Source organism: Stegostoma tigrinum, chromosome 21 (assembly GCF_030684315.1).
Source record: "Stegostoma tigrinum isolate sSteTig4 chromosome 21, sSteTig4.hap1, whole genome shotgun sequence".
Taxonomy (NCBI): domain Eukaryota; kingdom Metazoa; phylum Chordata; class Chondrichthyes; order Orectolobiformes; family Stegostomatidae; genus Stegostoma; species Stegostoma tigrinum.
Genome location: NC_081374.1, coordinates 663,875 through 683,672, shown reverse-complemented (window position 1 = coordinate 683,672; position 19,798 = coordinate 663,875). Strand labels below are relative to the sequence as shown.

At 43.1% G+C, this 19,798-nt stretch overlaps 1 protein-coding gene across 4 annotated transcripts in view; it reads left to right on the top strand.

The window, feature by feature from the left end:
* The window catches only part of slc16a4 (solute carrier family 16 member 4), a 98,892-nt gene that overhangs the window by 54,800 nt on the left and 24,294 nt on the right, over positions 1–19,798 (top strand). For 2 of the 4 annotated variants that reach the window (XM_048553324.2, XM_048553323.2), the window contains exons 5-7: positions 2,193–2,336; positions 6,445–6,606; positions 18,103–18,714. In XM_048553324.2, the coding sequence (XP_048409281.2) occupies positions 2,193–2,336; positions 6,445–6,606; positions 18,103–18,714 (918 nt within the window). The remainder of the gene's footprint in view (positions 1–2,192; positions 2,337–6,444; positions 6,607–18,102; positions 18,715–19,798) is intronic. The other 2 variants (XM_048553326.2, XM_048553327.2) reach the window with 2 other exon arrangements.

Below are 19,798 nucleotides of genomic sequence, written 5' to 3'. Positions count from 1 at the left end.
CAGCAGGAACACTAGTGGTGACCCTTAGCTCCCACATTCTGCAGGAGGAACATTCAACTGCCCTGACCTCCATTCCCATTATTCTAAGTTCCCAAGACCTAAAAAATAAAGAATAAAAAATAAACTTGTTACCTGACCAGTCAGGCACACAGAACCTTTTTTTTGGTTAGAGGAGGAGGATGGGTGGGAGACACTACCCGAGTAGTGTTTCGGGCAACGCAACCACACAAATATATTACCCCACTCACTCACCAGTCCCGTGTCGGCTCCTCCTCAGTGTACCTCCGCTCGCGCTGCTGCCGCAACCAGGAATGGAAGGCATCGACACTCGAGGTAAGCTTTTTAAAGATTCAAAAACCTGCCTTGCTCCGCTGTGCCCAAGCTGAATTACATTGATATACCCATCTGAAACCTTTGGTGGGTTTATCACCTCTGGATTATGATACCATGTCAATTTGTAGATGTGTACCCCAATGGCAGAAGGTCACTTTCTTTCATCAATGAAAAAGTTTCAGAAGTCCATCCCAAGCAAGATGGATAATGCCATTCTGGGCACCACACTCTAGGCCTTGGAGGAATTACAATGTAGGTTTACAAGAATGATACCTAGACTTCAGGGTTACGTTATGAGGAGAGATCATACAAATTAGATCTGTTTTCACTAGAATTTAGAAGGTTAAGGGTGATTTGATCAAAGTCTTCAAAATATTGCAGGGTAGATTCTAGAATTAGGGGCAGAGCGTTCAGGAGAGATGTTAGGAAGCATTTCCACACACAAAGGGTAGGAGAGGTTTTGAACTCTCTTCCACAACTGTCAGTGGATGCCAGGTCAGTTATTAGTTTTAATTCTAGTAGAGATAAATTTTTCTTAGGCAGAGGTACTAATAGATATGGGCTGAAGGCAGGCATATGGAGTTAGGCCACCATGGATTCATAACAAACCATGGATTCCTTGAATGTTGGTGCAGACTCGAGGGGTTAAATGACCTACTCTTATTCCAATGTTCCTAATGACCAGGAAAAGGCTCCCTTTATAGTTGAGTTATTCCTTGTAACTCCTTGATCCTTAATACTCCTTCCATTCTTTTGCTATTTACTGGTCTGCCTCCACACTCTATCTCCCGCACTTGGTTCTATTTGCTAAAACCAGCACAGTGGGCACTTATAGAGATCCCCAACATAGACACAATGTGCTATCTAGCCTCTATCGGTACTGTATGAAAACTGAAAGCACTGCAGATGCTGTAAACCAGGAACAAAAACAGAAGTTGCTGGAAAAGTTTATCAGGTCGAGCAGCATTTCTGAAGAGAAATCAGAGTTAATGTTTCAGGTCCAGTGACCCTTCCTCAGAACCAGGGGAAGGGTCACCTGATCTGAAATGTTAACTCTGATTTTTTTTCTTCACAGATGATGCTAGACCTGCTGAGCTTTTGTAGCAAAGCTTTTCTGATGAAGGGTCTAGGCCCGAAACATAAGTTTTTGTGCTCCTAAGATGCTGCTTGGCCTGCTGTGTTCATCCAGCTCCACACTTTGTTATCTGAGCTTTTGCAACAACTTCTGTTTTTGTGTCCTTCTGCACTGTATCTGAACTCTGATGTTACATGATATCCCCCATCTATGCACTGCACTGCTCCAACTTCTGCATCATCTGTTTTTCCCAACGATCTCCCACAGCTTTACAACCCAGTTTGAAGCTGTAGGTCACATTCTGAGCTTCACAAGGGATGGGCATCACCATGTCTCCCCACCACCCTCTGATAGCACAGCTGCTTGATTTTTGACCATTACTTTGAGCCTTATATTTGGCCTGTCCACCAAGCTGCCTTTTGATCTGGAGCTGATAGCCTCCTCCTGACCTCGCCACCCTCTGCTTCATCCAAATGTCTATTCCTTCACTCACCATCCTCCATTCACTCTGAAACTCCCTCCCCAATCCCTCTGCACTGCCACCAGTTTTCAAATCTTCCATTTTTTTTTAAACATGAGTGGACCTTCAGTTCTCTCAGACCCTCTCTCTTTCTGTGCATTCTGTCCCTGAGCTTCTAGCATTAACACTGCCTATCAGTACTGGATACACAACAGGAATACGCTCAGATACATTTCGTACCAACTCTCCCAAGTGGAAGCAAAGAGATTTAACTTTAATGGGAGTGAGATATATCAAATATTTATTTAGGTTTACCTTATACAGGTCCAATTGCTTCAATTGCCTGTGGAAAGTTGGGGGACCGATGGACTTCAATTCTTGGAGCTGTCCTCGTGAGTGGTGGATTCCTTATCAGCATCCTGGCCACCAGCGTGCTCTTCCTTTATGTATCCCTTGGTGCTGTCGTTGGTAAGAATCGTTAGTTCTGCTTTGAAAAGGTGTCCTACACATAAACATCTTCACCTTCTTCTTTAAGAGGGACTGCTCCCTCATTCCAGTAGTTCTTCAAGAGGTCAATTTTCAGTACAGCCCAAGAATAATCTTACATCCTGTGATGCCACATTGTAAAAATCAAAGTGTTCATGTGCACCTCCTTTATAGAACATGAGAAGAATCCTCTGTTAAGAAACTTACAAGAGATTAAGAATTACACACAAGTGTAGGCCATTCAGCCCTTTGAGCTGCTGTGACTTTAGATGTGACCGTGGCTGATTGGATTGTAACTTCAACTCCATTTTCCTGTCTGCCCCATATCCCTTGATCCTTTTATTGATCAAAATCTGTCAGAGCCCTAAAATATATTCAGTGACTAAAAATCTGTCAAACAGAGCCCTGAAATATATTCAGTGACTAAATCTCCACTTCTCTCCAGAGAAGAGAATTTCCACAACAAAAGACCCTCTGAGAGAAATCTTTTCCATACCTCAGTCTTAATTGGGAGACACTGAATTTTTAAACTGTCTCATCTACTACTAAATTTTTCCCCACAAGAGGAGACGATATCACAGCCTCTACTCTGTCAAATATAAGGGGAGGCAGTGGTCTTGTGATATTGTCAGAGGGCTGTTAATCCAGACACCCAGATAGTGTTTCGGAACCTGGGTTCAAATCCTGCCACGACAGATGATGGAATTTGAATTTGGTAATAATCTGGAATTAAAAATCTAACTATGACCATGAATCCATTATTGATTGTTGGGGAAAAGCCCATCTGGTTCATTAATGTCCTTTAGGGAAGGAAACTGTCATCGTTACCTGGTCTGGCCTACATGTGACTCCAGACCTACAGCAACGTGATTTACTCTTAACTGCCCTTTGGGCAATTGGGGATGGGCAATAAATGCTACCTAGCCAGTGATACCCTCATCCCATGAATGAATAAAGAAAAAAATCCCCTCAGGATCTATATCTTTCCATAAGATCCACTTTCATTCCTCTTAACTCCAATGGATACGTACCCTGAACCTGCTGAATGCTTTTTTAATAAAGTAATCTGTTTATACTAGATATCAGTTCAATGAACCTTTTCTGAATTTTTTAATTTCAATATATACTTTATTCGTATAAATATCATTATACATCTTCACAAACGCATTTCAGTTCTGTACAGTAGCATATCAAGGAAACAAACATTAGAGTTTGACTCTCTCCAAACAATCCAAGGCATCTCTTACTTGAACCAGACTATATTTGCATGCATTTGAGGTGCATCCTTTTATTAGTGAATAAAGCAAAACTTCACACAGCCCGCGAGCTGTAATTTCATGAAGACCCTGTACATATGTAGCAGCATGTTCCTAATTTTATTTTCTATTATCCTTGCAGTAAACAATTATCTGATTTAAATTCTGCACACTGGTGTTTTGAGATTTATATACCAGGATGCCCAGATCCTTCTGCACCTCAGAGTTGTACAATCTCTCCCTGGTTAAATAATTAGCGTTTCCTGCCAAAATAAGTAACAACATTTTCCTGTATTATACTCAATCTGATGAATATTAGCCAACGTTCTTCACCCACTATCACTCTGCAGGCTCCTTATGTACCTCTTCACAATTTATTTTCCTATCTGTCTATCCATCATCAGCAAATTTAGCTACAAAACCTTCAGTCCCTTCAACTCATTGCTAATATAAATTGTAAACACTGATTCCTATGACACACCACTTGCTACATCCTGCCAACCTGAGAATCACCTAGTACGTATTTGCTTCTACCTGTTAATTAATGAATCCTTTATCTGAGCTACTATGTACCCTTATACCATGAGCTCTTATTTTGTGTAAAGAACTGACTAGAGCCCCCTAATCAGTTTTTATAAAAGCAAACATCAAATGCTGCAAGGTGCTTCACAGGAGTTTATAAAGCAAAGCCTTATACCAACACAATAAGAGGACAAATGGCTAGACACTTGATCAAAGGGTAGGTGTCCTGGAACATCTTAAACGAGGAAAGAGATCAAGAGTCAGCGAGGTTTAGGGAGAGAAACCCAGGGCTGAGGATGTAGTTAGCTGAAGTCACGACCACCAGTCAAGGAGACCACCAATTCGAGGGCTTGGAGCTTGTAGAGATTCTAGACATGAGGAGAAGTGAGGTCACAGGAGATTCTGAGGTTAGGTGATTACAATGGGATAAGACAGAGAGTGTACACAATAAGCTGCACAAATTATTTAGAATTAGTTCAGCATCTGCCGTCCAAATGCAGAATCACTTTTAACAGAAGACGTTCTGTTTTGGATCTTGAGAGTGTGGGATGTTTGTGTGCAACTCTGTACACGGTTCATACAAGTAGCCAGAGGAACGTACTGTTTGACTCGATAAGCAAGTCGCTAGGACATATGGCCAACTTACTTATTCAGCATTGAAGCTGAACAGTCTAGAGTGCGTACACAGCTACACCAACCACCAATTTCACATCATCAGTTTGTCAACATGGCTTATTACTGTTTGCAAAAACCACCGTATATTCAGGGACCTGTTTTGGTTAGCAAAAGGAAATGTTCCAAACCTGCATTTTTTTTTAATTCATGAATTATCATCATAGGATCCCTACAGTGTGTAAACAGGCCATTTGGCCCAATAGATTCACACCAACCCTGCAAAGAGCATCCCTCCTAGACCTATCCGCTATGGCTAACCCCCCCCCCCCCCCCATCCCATCCCAGAATACTATGGACAGTTTAGCATAGTCAATGCACACGCACACACACCTTTGAGCTGTGGGAGGAATCCAGAGCACCTGGCAGAAACCCATGCAAACTCCATACAGACAGTGCCCTAAGGCTGGAACTGAACCCAGGTCCCTGGTGCTGTGAGGCAGCAGTGCTAATCACTGAGCCATCGTGCCATCCCCAAGGAGATTAGACAGCTGGATGAACACAGCAGGCCAAGCAGCATCAGAGGAGTAGGAAGGCTGACGTTTTGTGTCTAGGCCTGAAACGTCAGCCTTATTGCTCCTCTGATGCTGCTTGGCCTGCTGTGTTCATCCAGCTCTACACCTTATTATCTCAGATTCTCCAGCATCAGCAGTTCCTACTATCTGAGATTAGACAGCAAGTAGGCATCGACTTGTGAACCAATCAGCACCCTGCTGCTATGCAGTGATTTGTTGTGATTGTTTAAATCGTTCCTTACACCATCTCCTACTCAGTACAAAACGAAAGGCTTTGATCACATCGCTCTTCTCATTCATTTGCAGCCCATTTTAATCAAGAAGATGATTCACCACTATCTTCTCAAAGGCAGTTAGAGATGGGCAATAAATGATGTCCAGATTGCATCAATGATTTTTTTTTCCAAATTGAAATGGTATTGAAATTCATAATATTAGCATCTGTAACATTAAAGAAATGTTTTTTTTTTGAATGTGCAAAAGTTTTAAGGATTTAATACTGGAATCAACAGAGCTGGAAATTTGCTTCGTTGTGATGAATGAATTATTGACTTGGATACAGAAGCTCAGTGAATGAGACATACGAACACCTGAATTAGCAGCAGGAGTCAGTCTAAATTTTAATAACTGCGTGCTCCCACAGAGTCAGAGTCACACAGCAAGGAAACAGACCCTTCGGTCCAACTTGTCCGTGCTGAACATTATCCCAAACTAAACTGGTCCCACATGCTTGCGTTTGGCCCATATCCCTCCAAACATTCCTTATTCATGTGCTTATCCAAATGTCTTTTAAACAATGTAACCATATTTGCATTCATCACTTCCCCTAGTAGATCATTTCGCACATGAACCACTCTGTGAAGTATGATTGGATGTGTTGTGATCCCTATACATGGGAAATGTACACATCTCCAATTTCCAAAGTTGCTGTCTGACTCTCTGTCCTGTAGTAGAGACAAACCTGGGGGCAGTGAGGTGGATAAACCAGAGAAATGATAGGTGTTCTCTCTCACCACCCATTAGCCTGTTTTGGAGCAGGTCATTCATATCCTGTCTTAGTTGTGATTGTGAAGAAGGTCAGAAAAATCAAATTGACACAAATATTGAATTGAACATTTGTTGCAGGAGTCGGCTTTGCCTTTCTCTATCAAGCAGCAACTGTGATGCATGCAAAGTACTTCAAAAAAAGGCTAGCAACTGCCTACGCTATTGCACGATCAGGAATGGGTCTGACCTTTGCTCTCGCCCCTTTTACACAGTTGCTGTTAGTAGAATATGACTGGCAAGGTGAGCTATGTTTGTTTTAATTATCTATTAATGGTGAAATATTTAATTCTATCATACTTTTTAAAATGAGGTTTTTAACAAAACAAACTTGTGGGTAAATTGGAGAGAGAAATGTCAGTAATGGTGATTTATGGCATCTCCCTGGTGTTTCTGCTGAGGTTATGGCAGGAGATCGGAAACCGGTGGAAATTTTACTCCCCGTCGCCTTGGCTCATGGCTGACTATATGGAAATTCGCAATTTACTGACTGATGTGTATGGAATATGGAAGAGAAGAAGCAGCACCTTCAGGAGAACATTTGGGTAAAATCATTTTGGGAGCCTCCTCTTGTCTGAGTAATACTGTTGATTAACTTAATCGGTCACTTCATTGGCCTTTCAAACAGCTTACCCTGAGAAGATTTTTTCATGTCCACATAGACCTCCTATCACCCAGCAAGTGACATAATTTCCAATTGTTATGTGCTACTCCAACTTAACAAGAATGGATTGTTTCGAGTAATTTATGTTATTTGCAAGACGAAAGGAGGAGATATATAAAGTTGGCAAACAAAATTCTAAGGATGAGGATTAGGCAAATCTAGAATTCAGCAAAGGGCAACAAAGAATTTGATGAAGCAGAAGAGATTGGAAAATGTTGATGTCTAAAGGAGCCGAGGAGTACCTGTTCATACATCATTGAAAGTTAGCAACTAGATATAGCAAACAATTTGGAAGGCCAGTGGTATGTGGCCTTGATCACAAGAGGATTGGAATGCAGGAGCAAATAAATTTTCTGTCAATTGTAGAAAACATCAGTGAGACTGCTATATTGTGCACAGTTCTGGTCCCTTGGCCTAAGGAAAATACACTTACCATAGATTAAGGGCAATGGCGGTTCACCAGACTGACTCCTGAGATGGTAGACTGTCCCATGAGAAGAGATTGATGGGAGTGGGCCTGTATTCTGTGGAGTTTAGAATAATGTGAGGTGATCTCATAGGAACTTACAACATTTTTAAAGGTATGGACAAAGTTGATGCAGAAAGGATGTTTCCCCTAGTTGAGGCGATTCTTCGCTCAGATGGCAGTGAATGTTTGGATTTTTCTACCCTAGAGGCTGTTGAAAGCTCAGTCATTGTGTAAGTTCAACAGAAATCAATCCGGTTACCGATGGTATCAAGGGACGGGGTCAGTGCAGGGACATAGTGTTGAGGTAGATTATCCTGAATGGCAAAGCAAAGAAGGCCAAGGGGCTGAATAGCCTCTTCCTACATTCCTGGGCTCCTTTCCACAGAGGCCAGATAGGCTGGATTTTTTTTTCACCGGAGCAGTGGAGGTTGAGGGCGTAATCTCATAGAGGTTTATACATTCACGTGGGGTGTAGATAGTGTGAGTAGCAGGTGTCTTTTCCATGGGATGGGGAATCTCAAGATTAAGGGGCATTTTTTAAGGGGAGAAGAGAAAGACTTAAAAAGACATGAGTGACAACTTCTTTATAGAGAAAGTGATTCGTGTGTGGAATGAACGTCCAGAGCAAGCGGTGGATGCGGGTACAGTTACACTGATTAAAAGACATTTGGATAAGTACAGAACAAGAAATGTTTGGAGGGAAACGGGCCAAGTGCAGGTAGGTGGGACTAGTTTAGTTTGGGATTGTGTTTGGTGTGGACTGTTTGGACCGAAGGGTCTGTTTTCATGCTGTAGGACTCTATGACGACTTCTTAACAGGAGCTGGGTGCTTCTCTGTGTCTCTTATAAGCATGTAGTGATATTAAAGCATACAGTGTCAAAGAAGAGGGTGGGGATACAGATAAGACCACGGATAATGATCTTGAAACACAGATACAGTCATTCAGCCCGTCAATCACAGTGTTTCAGCTCTTCTTGCATCTCCTCCCAATCTATACCACCTTCAGCATTTCTTTCATGTGTTCATTGAGGTTTTTTTTGAGGAAAGCCCCAGATTCTTCGTCTTTCCTGACTGTGTTCATCTTGCCATCCCGGTACCATCCGTGGAATCAGAACAACTTTCCCATTGCTAGAGGTCATCTAGCCAATTATGTCTGTACCAGCTCTCTAAATGAGAATCTCACCAAGTACCACTCTCGTGCCTTCTTCCCATAACCCTGTGCATTGTTCCTTTTCAAACAACTATCCAATATCCAACTGAAAAATTTGAAGAATCTGCCTCCAGCAGGCAGTGAACCACAGTGAACAAGCATAATCTGCTCGTTGAATGAAAATGTATTTTCTTATATTGCTTTTATTAATTACAAAATGAGTAATACAAATGTAATGCAGGAGATATACAGATCACTGTCATAATTTCTTTACAGCATAAATCACTTAAATAATAATGCAAAAAAACCAAAGAACTGTGCAATCTGGATGTCAGAAACAAACCCACAAGTTGCTGGAAAAACCCAGCAGGTTTGGCAGTATCTGTGGAGAGAAAGCAGAGTTAATGTTATGGGCTCAGTGACACAAACACAGTTCTGAAGGGTCCAGTGACCCAAAAAGTTAACTGCTTTCTCTCTACAGATGCTGCTTGACCTGCTGAGGTTTTTCAGCAATTTCAGATTTTGCTAATAAGTAGTGATTGAACTTTGTTTTATATAAAATTTACCAGCAGTGACCCTTCTCATTCACACCCTCAACTAACTGCTCTGACATTAGAGAGATCATGATAATTCAGTAAAGTGCCGGTATTTGAGGTATATTATTTTTGCAGGCTTATCAAGAGTACTGGTTCATAAGGTGCCATTTAAAACAAAGTTTCCTGTAGTTTTTTGAGATTAAATGGGATCTTAATCAAATGAGTCAATGGGCCTTGGTTAGTGATGTAGAGCAGAGGGACCTAGGGGTGCTGGTGCATAATTCTTTGAAGTTTGCATCACGTATAGACAAGATGGTTCACAAAGGTGTTTGGCATGCTAGCCTTCGTTGCTCACTCCTTTGAGTACAGGAATTGGACATCATGTCGAGGATGTACGGGACATTGGTGAGGCTGTCCTGGAGTATTGTGTCTAGTTCTGGTCGCACAGTTATAGAAAGGATATCATGAAATTAAAGAAGGTTCAGAAGAGATTTACCAAGATGTTGTCAGGCATGGAAAGTTTGAGTTATAAAGAAGGGCTAGACAGGCTGGGACTTTTTTCACTGGAGCATAGGAGGTTGAGAGGTGGCCTGATAAAAATTTATAAAATCATGAGGGGTATAGAAAGAGTTAATGGTTGGTGTCTTTTCCCTAAAAGAGTGATTCCAAGACTTAAGGTGAGAGGAGAGAGATTTGAAAAAGACATGGGGGACAAATTTTTTACACAGAGGGTGGTTCGTGTGTAGAATGAACTTTTTGAGGAAGTGGTGGATGTGGGTACAATTAAAACATTTAAAAGATGTTTGGATAAATACATGAGTAGGAAAGGTCTGAAGGGATATGGGCCAGGAGAGGCAGATGGGACTAGTTTAGTTTGGGGTTATGTTCAGCATGGACTGGTTGGGCCAAATTATCTGTTTCTGTGCTGTATGACTCTATAGTGACAATTAAGAGCTTGCATATTTCTTCAAGAGTTAAAGACAAGGGCAGCCAGTCCTGGGAACCCTAGATTAAAGGAGTATTGACAGTTTGATAAAGAAAAAGAAGAAAACATACATTCAGGTACAGCGCACTAAAAACAGAGGAGATCCTTCAAGAGTGTAGGAGGTGGTGCTTAAAAAAAAACAAATTGAGAGGAAAAAGGGGCCATGAAATATTTTTGGCAGGTGGGATCAAGGCTTTTTATAAGCACATTAACAGTAGGAGAGGGAAAGAGTGGGACTGTTTGAGACCAAAGGGGCAATCTGTGGGTTGAGGTCATGGGTGAGGTCTCAAATAAATTCTACTCATCTATATTCACAGAGGAGAAAGGCTTTGCAGCTGGAGATTTCAGGTGAGATGGTGAGGTTGTAGAACATACTAAGATAAATGAGGAGGAGGTATTAGATTTTTTAAACAGGAATACAGGTGCACAAATCCCCAGGGCCTGATAAGGTGTATCCCAGGCTGCTATGGGAGGTAAGGGAGGGGATTGCTGGTGCCCTGGCAGAGGTATTGAACAGGGATAATGGGAACTGCAGATGCTGGAGAATCCGAGATAACAAAGTATGGCACTGGATGAACACAGCAGGCCAAGCAGCAGGTATTGAACACTTCATTTGCCACAGGTGAAGTGCCAGTTGATTGAAGGATAGCTAATGTGGTTCCTTTGTTCAAGAAGGGCAGTAGGTTTCGGCCAGGTCATTACAGACACAGTAGTTTGACATCAGTGGTAGGGAAAATTTCTGAGGGGCAGGATTAATCAATATTTGGAAAGGCAGGGATTGATCAGGGATAGTCAACATGGATTTAGAACATAGAACATAGAACAGTACAGCACAGAACAGGCCCTTCAGCCCACAATGTTGTGCCGACCATTGATCCTCATGTATGCACCCTCAAATTTCTGTGACCATATGCATGTCCAGCAGTCTCTTAAATGTCCCCAATGATCTTGCTTCCACAACTGCTGCTGGCAACGCATTCCATGCTCTCACAACTCTCTGCGTAAAGAACCCGCCTCTGACATCCCCTCTCCACTTTCCTCCAACCAGCTTAAAACTATGACCCCTCGTGTTAGCCATTTCTGCCCTGGGAAATAGTCTCTGGCTATCAACTCTATCTATGCCTCTCATTATCTTGTGTACCTCAATTAGGTCCCCTCTCCTCCTCCTTTTCTCCAATGATAAAAATCCGAGCTCAGTCAACCTCTCTTCATAAGATAAGCCCTCCAGTCCCGGCAGCATCCTGGTAAACCTCCTCTGAACCCTCTCCAAAGCATCCACATCTTTCCTATAATAGGGCGACCAGAACTGGACGCAGTATTCCAAGTGCGGTCTAACCCAAGGTTTATAGAGCTGCAACAAGATCTCACGACTCTTAAACTCAATCCCCCTGCTAATGAAAGCCAAAACACCATATGCTAGCGAGATTTTCTGTCTGACTGATTTGATTGAGGTTTTCAAAAAGATGTCTAAATATGTCGATGAGGGTCATTGACATGGACTTCAGGAAGGCATTTGACAAGGTTCCACAAGGAAGGCTGGTCTAAAGGACAAGAGTCCATAGAATCCACAGCAAGTTGGAAAACTGGATCCAAAATTGGCTTACAGGTAGGAGGCAAAAGATGATGGTGGGGAGTTGTTTTTGAAATTGAAAGCCTGTGACCAGTGGTGTACAACAGTGTTTCAGTGCTAGGACCCTTGCTGTTCGATTTGAATATTAGTAACTTGGAGGTGAATATAAAAGGTATAATTAGTAAGTTTGTGGATGATGAAAATTGGGGCTGTTGTTGATAGTGAGGAGGACGGTCTCAGGGTACAGTCCAATATTGATCAGCTGGTAAACTGGGCAGAGCTATGGTAGATGGCATTTAACCCTGATAAGTGCGAGGTGATGCATTTTGGGAGGTTTAATCAGGGAAGCATGTGCACAATGAATGGTAGGTCCTGGGAGGACTGAGGAACGAATCCATTGATCTTTGAGGGTGTCAGCACAGGGAAACAGGGTGGTGAAGAAGGCATATGGGATGCTTGCCTTCATTAGCCAAAGTATAGAATATAGGAGGAAGAAAGTCTTGTTAGATCTTTATAGAATATTTGTTAGGCCACAGGTGTAATATTGTGTGCAGCTATGGTCACCCACACTATTGGGTGAGCATGTTTGCACTGGAAAGGGGGCAGAGGAGATTCACCAGGATGTTGCCTGGGATAAAAAGCCTCAGTAATGAGGAGAAACTGAGTAGGCTGTTTTTTTTTTCCATGGAGCAGTGGAGGCTGAGGCGTGGGGGGGAAGGTGTTGGAGGGGGTTGGAGGTGTGGAATCTGATTGAGATATACAACAATATGAGAGACATAGACAGAGTAGATTGTGAGAATCTTCTCCCCCATAGCAGTTGTGTCCAAGCCAGAGGGAATGAGTTTAAGAAAAGGAGTAACTGGTTTGGATGGTATAAATATGAAACATGCTTCCTGAGGGGGTGATGGAGGCAGGTACTCTGGCAACATTTAAGAAGCAACCGGGTGAGCACTTAAAATGCCAGAGAAATTATTGTTACGCTGAATTGTTCTCTATCCTTTCCAAAGCTGTCTCTTACCCCCATGAAATGGTTATCACTATCTCCCGAATACTCCCTCTGACATTGGACATATCTGTGCTAATCATTTCTGCACACTCTTCACAATTTCTTTGCCTTTTTATAACCTGAAGTGTAGAGCCTTGCTACCCATTGTGAATTTGCACTTAGACTCTGTCACTGATGTTTTCTATTTCCATCTCTGCCATGCCATCTGACTTGGCCCAAGCCTCAGCTGATCTTCTGCTGAAGCCCTCAGCCACACCTTCTTCGTATGACCATTCCAGTGCACTCACGTTCTACCCTCTGTAAACATGAGACCATCAAAATCTCTGTACCTATTTCCCAACCTGCACCAAATCCTAGGCCCCTGCTCATGTCTGCTGACATTAACTCCCAGGGAAGCAACACCCTGGTTGTAAAATTCACAGGAGACAGTAAAGACTGCAGATAATAGAAATCAGAGGAAATAAATGCAGAGCTGGACAGACACAGCAGGTCAGTCAGCATCAGAGGAGCAGGAAAGTCAACGTTTTGTGCTGAAAACCTGGGGAGAGCGAGGGGAGCCCAGAAATAAACAGAGGAACGGAGGTGGGATTGTGTAAAGCTAGGAGAGATGGAGATCGATAGATGCAGGTGACGAGATATAATGATAGGTCTGTGGAAAGGATGCAACAGACAGCTGAGTAGGAAGATGGACAGATTAGGTCAGGTCAGGGAGGCAGAACATGGGATAACGTTGGGGGTGGAGGGATTTTGGAGCTGAAGTCAATATTCAGGCCCTTCGTCCATAAGCTCCCCAGGTGAAATATCAGGTGTGGTTCCTCCAGTTTGCATTTGGCCTCACTCTGACATTCGAGGATGCCAACGATGGACATGTCACCAGGGGAGAAGGAGGGAGAGTTAAAGTGGATGGCGAACAGAAAGTCACATTGATTCGTGCGGGCAGAGCACAGGTGCCCTGCGAATCAGTTCCCAAGTCTAAGTTTGATCTCCCCGATATAGATGAGACCACATGGGGAGCAATAGGTGCAATAAATCAGGTTGCATGAGGTACAGGTGAATCTATGCCTGATCTGGAAGGATTGTTTGGGACCTTTAATGGAGGTGAGAGGGGAGGTGTAGCACTTTTTCTGCAGTTGCAGGGAAAGGTACCGGGTGTTGTGGTAAGCGAGTCGCGAAGTGAACAGTCCCTGCAGAAAGCGGACAGGGCTAGGGAGGAAAATATCTTTCTGATGGTTGGGTCTGATTGTAGGTGGCAGAAATGATGGAGAATGATGCATGGATTTGGAGGTTGGTGGGTGGTATGTGAGGTTGAAGGAGGCTCTACCTTTATTGTTGTTGGAGGGAGAGGGTTTGAGGGCAGAAGCACAGGAAATGGGGATGATGCAGTAGAGGGCATCCTTAATTACAGAGGAGGATGTCCTGAAGTAGAACACCTCTTCCTGGGAGCAGATGTGGAGAGGTGGAGGAGTTGTGAGTATGGGATGGAATTTTTGTCAGAGGGTGAGTGAAAGGAGGAGTAGTCGAGGTAGTTGTGGGAATAAGTGTGTTTGAAATGGATGTCAATTGTGAGTCGGTTTCCAGAGATGGAGACAGAGAGGTCCAGGAAGGAGAGGGAGGTGCCAGAAATGGTCCGGGTAAATTTGAGGGTGGGGTGGATGGTGTTGGCGAAGTTGATACACTGTTTGAGCTCCTCATGGGAGCACCAGGCACAGTGATACAGTCATCAATATAGCAGAGAAAGAGGTGGGGGAATGGTGTCACTGTAGCTGCAGAAGAGAGACTGTTCCATGAATTCTACAGAGGCAGGGATAGCTTGGGCCCCTGTGGGTGCCCATTCGTAACCCCTTTGTTCTGTAGGAAGTGGGAAGAACCGAAGGAAAATTTGTTGAGAGCGAGGACCAGTTCTGCCAAGTGGATGAGGGTGTCACTGGAGGGAGACGAAGAAGCGGAGAGATTATAGGCCATCTGCATGGGGTATACAAGTGTACAGGGACTGAAGATCCATGGTGAAGATCAGGTAATGGGGGCCGGGCAATTGAAAGTTTTGAAAAAGGTGAGGGCATGGGTTGTGTCCCGAATGTAGGGAGGGAGTTCCTGGACGAAAGGGGAAAGAATGGAGTGGAGGTAGGAGGAGATGAGCTTGGTGGGGCAGGAGCAGGTAGAGACAACAGGCCAAATGGTGTATTCAGATTTATGGATTTTGGGTAGGAGATAGTTCCCCAACCCTGTACCACCCATCTCTATAAGGTTGGATGCTATGAATGGGAGATCTCCTGAGGTGATGAGTTTGCTGATAGTTTGGTGATCAGAGGTGGGGTTGTGATCAAGGAGACGGTAGGAGGAGGTGTCAAAGAGTTGGTGTTTGGCCTCAGCGATGCAGAGGTCAGTTCCCAATATGTATCACTGTGATCCCCTCCCCCACCTTCCCCCCCCGGGGGTGAGTTTAATAGTGAGGTTAGGGTTGGAGCGAAGGGAGCAGAGGGCTGCATGTTCCAATGGGGAGAGGTTGAAGTAAGTAAGAGGGGTGAGACATTCAAGGGATTTAACCCTTGTTTTCAAATCCATCCATGACTACGTCCCTCTATACCTCTGTATACCCCAGCCTCTCATCCCTCTGAAATATCTGCATTCTTCAAATTCTAGTTTCTTCAGCATCCCCCAATTTCTATTACACCAATAGTGGCCATTCCCTCATTGCCTGGTCACTAAACTCTGGAATTCTGAACTCTGAAACCTGCGAAAACCTCTCTCTTCCTTTTGTAAGTTTGTGAGCAAGATTTGGGTTCAGTTAATATTGTTTTATGTGATTCAATATCAAATTTTGTTTGTTAATGTACCTGTGAAAGGCTCTGGGATGTGTTACTCTGTTAAAGATGCTACATAAGTTCAAGTTGCTGGTATGAGTACTATCCATGTGACCCCCATGTAAATACAGTGAAATCGCAATGAGTCCATTTTGGAAAACCCAACATACTGATTGTGTCAAAAATGTCAGCCATTGTCATCAGCAGAATAGGACATCCAATAGGATTGTCATGTGGGATATCGGATTGTCAAGTGACTGGGACAGCTGATCGAAGCAGAGTTATTACAGGCTATTGTGAGAATTCTCCAATTTCTGAACAGACCATCTTCAGGATCACTCTGTGTATGAGGACCATCTAACCTGCAAGAACAGACATCCCTCTGAGAACATTCAAAGAGTTTTCAGCCAGACAGAAACTAAAGTCAAAGAAACAAAGAAACCTACAGCACAGGAACAGGCCCTTCGGCCCTCCAAGCCTGCGCTGATCAAGATCCTCTGTCTAACCTGTCATCTATTTTCTAACGGTCTGTGTCCATTTGCTCCCCGCCCATCCATGTACCTGTCCAAATATATCTTAAAAGATGCTAACATGTCTGCGTCTACCACCTCCGCTGGCAACGCGTTCCAGGCACCCACCACCCCCTGTGTAAAGAACTTTCCACACATATCTCCCTTAAACTTTCTCCTCTCACTTTGAACTCATGACCCCTAGCAATTGAGTCCCCCACTCTGGGGAAAAAGCTTTTTCACTATCCACCCTGTCGATACCCCTCATGATTTTGTAGACCTCAATCAGGTCTCCTCTCAATCTCCGTCTTTCTAATGAAAATAATCCTAATCTATTCAACCTCTCTTCATAGCTAGCACCCTCCATACCAGGCAACATCCTCGTGAACCTCCTCTGCACCCTCTCCAAAGCATCCACATCCTTTTCGGTAATGTGGCAACCAGAAATGTACACAGTACTCCAAATGTGGCCGAACCAAAGTCCTATACAACTGTAACATGACCTGCCAACTCTTGTACTCAATACCCCATCCAATGAAGGAAAGCATGCCATATGCCTTCTTGACCACCCTATTGACCTGCGTTGTCACCTTCAGGGAACAATGGACCTGAACACCCAGATCTCTCTGTTCATCAATTTTCCTGAGGACTTTTCCATTTGCTGTATAGTTCACCCTTGAATTTGATCTTCCAAAAATGCATCACCTCGCATTTGCCCGGATTGAACTCCATCTGCCATTTATCTGCCCAATTCTCCAGTCTATCTATATTCTGCTGTAATTTCTGACAGTCCCCTTCACTATCAGCTACTCCACCAATCTCAGTGTCATCAGCAAACTTGCTGATCAGACCACGTACACCTTCCTCCAGATCACAAACAACAATGGTCCCAGCACAGATCCCTGTGGAACACCACTGGTCACAGGTCTCCAATTTGAGAAACTCCCTTCTACTATTACCTTCTGTCTCCTGTTTGCCAGTCAGTTTTTTATCCATGTAGCTAGCGCACCCTGGACCCCACTTTCTCCATCAGCTTGCCATGGGGAACCTTATCAAACGTGTAATGAGAAGCTAATTGGTCCATTACATCTGCATTGACTCGTTCAAGGAGTAATCCACCTCATTCACACCTGCATTTCTTTCCAACATTCCTATAACCTTCTCCTTTAGATATTTATCCAACATTCTTTTGATAGATATCACTGAATATGTTTTCCCTATGTGAATTTTAAGTCCTAATTACATGCTTCCTATTGTATCATTGCTGGTTCTTGTATTAAATTGTTAAAATCTGTGCTTTCTGGTTATCAAGGTTTCCCTGAAAGGTTTCTCTGTTATTCACTGTACGTATATGCAGCTTGATTTTAAATGCTGTTGTCAAATCTTTTCATAATCTTCCCAACTTCAAGGAGAACTGTCTCAGTTTCTCCAGTCTGTCCCTCAACCCTGAAATCATGCTCGTAATCTCTTCTGTGCCTTCAATGTCTTCATCTCCTTCCCAAAGTGCCGAGAACTGGAGACGATGGTCCACATGACATGGTTTTATACGATTTATTGGAATGTGTTTTCTATGCCTCTGTTTGTAGAATGTAGCATCTCATGTGCTTTAGATATTTTCTAATCAGCCTGTTCAGAGATGTTGTTATGCATCTCCAGATCAGATGGGACTTGAGCCTGGATCTCCTGGTTCAGAGGTAGGGATGCTACTAGGAACACTAGGAAAGTCAATACAGCAAGTAGAAAAATGTGGACAGGCAAACATCGCATGTCACAGGAGTGGGAGATGGAAACATGAAAATAGATATTTTTCACATTTTGCTGCTTTACTTTGGATTTGTTTAGGGATTTGTTTCATGTGGGCAGTGTATTTGTAGACAAATGGAGTTGAGGATCCTCCTCTACTCTCTGAAAGCTCCCAGTGTGGGTAGATCACCTGTGATTGACTCATCCTGATTTCACTGTATCAACACCTCGCCAACTTGAAGCTGTGCCGGGATCTAAAAAGTATGATGGGTTTGTTAACACATTTTTTTGTATCATTTTTACAGGTGCTTTACTTATTTTGGGAGGTATAATGTTGAACCTGATTGCTACCAGCATGCTGCTTCGACCCATCTCTCTCCATGAGCACCAGCCCACCTTCTCGCAATCACCATGTGACAGGACAATACTCAAAGCTCCAAACAGCTGCCTGTTTCACAACGGAGGAGTGAAGCAAGGCATCTTAGAGAAGCACTCAGAAAGCTGCCTAATCACTAGCAATCCCAGCGTGTCCCATTCAGCAATTGGTCACCTTGATATTTCCAAGAATCATGACAGCTGTATCCTGAGGGATGAGAACCTGAACATTAACCATTCCCGAGTGGAGACAGAATCCAGCATCTCTCACGAGAGCAAAGCTTTTCTGGACAAAGTAACTTTCCGAACAGCTCACACTGCATCTGTTAGCTCTTCGAGCAGGGGCAAGGGAACACAAAGCCTTCCTCCCAAAGAGAAGCTTCTCGATTTCTCATTGTTACAGGATCCTTTCTTTAGTATTTACACATTCTCAGTGGTGTTCAGTCAGTTAGCGTACTTTATTCCTTACTTTCATCTCTCAGCCAGGGCTAAAACATTGGATATTGATGCCATGGATGCATCCTTCATCATTTCTGTTGCAGGTGAGTTCAAGTCTAAAGGTCTTATTCTAGTATTTGAATTTAGTTTTCAATTCATTGTCTGGAGGCAGCTTCTCTTGTTGGGGCCTCAGTGATTGTTACCATTAACAATGTGAGCAGCTTCTGATTCTTCACGTGACTATTTCAAAACAAAACCCTTGATTCTGATTGGTAATCTCTTCTTGCAGCAGTAAGTCTAATTTGGAAAAGCTGGACTGGGGAAACAGCAGATAGCTCCCTGGGATAGTGAAGGCACCTGACTCTTGATCTGCCCAGCTGTGGGTGTCCACGCATTTCCCATTAAAAGTCTCCAGTTAGAGTGCATCCAACATCCCACTGGGCTGTGAAATCATCTGACTCACTCTCCATAACTCAGAGTAAAATGATTAGCAAGACTAACTGCACAAATAAAGCAGAATTCCACTTACTGGAGTTAACTGTTCAACTGTGTGAGAAAGATAAGTATATAGGCCTTTAGGAGCAGAATTTCTGAATGTGTTCACAGGCCTAACCCTATTTCCTTCAGTGGCTGAAGTAAGTCCCAAATTTCATATTGTCCTGAGAATAAATCCTTTCCACATGGTGAATGATGTGTGTGGCACAGGATGGGTATATCTAGTTCAATATTGCATTGTCTCAATCAATAGTCATGACCAATTCAAATGAAATTGCAAACTCACTTTTGAATTGGTTCTTGTAACAATTGTATGCAATTGAACTGCCTTTGGAAGTAGACTGAGGTGAATCCAGTTTTGCAGAGCTACAGGTATGTCTGTTATGAGATCTAGTGAAGAATCTCCTCATGTTAAAGTGATTGTTGAAGTTGATGAAGGAAGCTTTATTCAGCCTAGTCCATGCTGGAATGGATCGGAGAATATTTGAAGGTCACATTGGATAAAAATCAGACTAAAAGTGTTGAGAAACCTTGGCTGCCTCTGAACAATACCCATTTGTCCCTAGATCCATGAAGACACATGAATCATGTCAGCATTTATATTTTTATAATGTATCCTCTGACTCTTACTCTGGGTGCTGCTGTTCTTAAGTAGGAGAATTTTTTTGCCTAAACTGTTTGCTACTTTCTGGA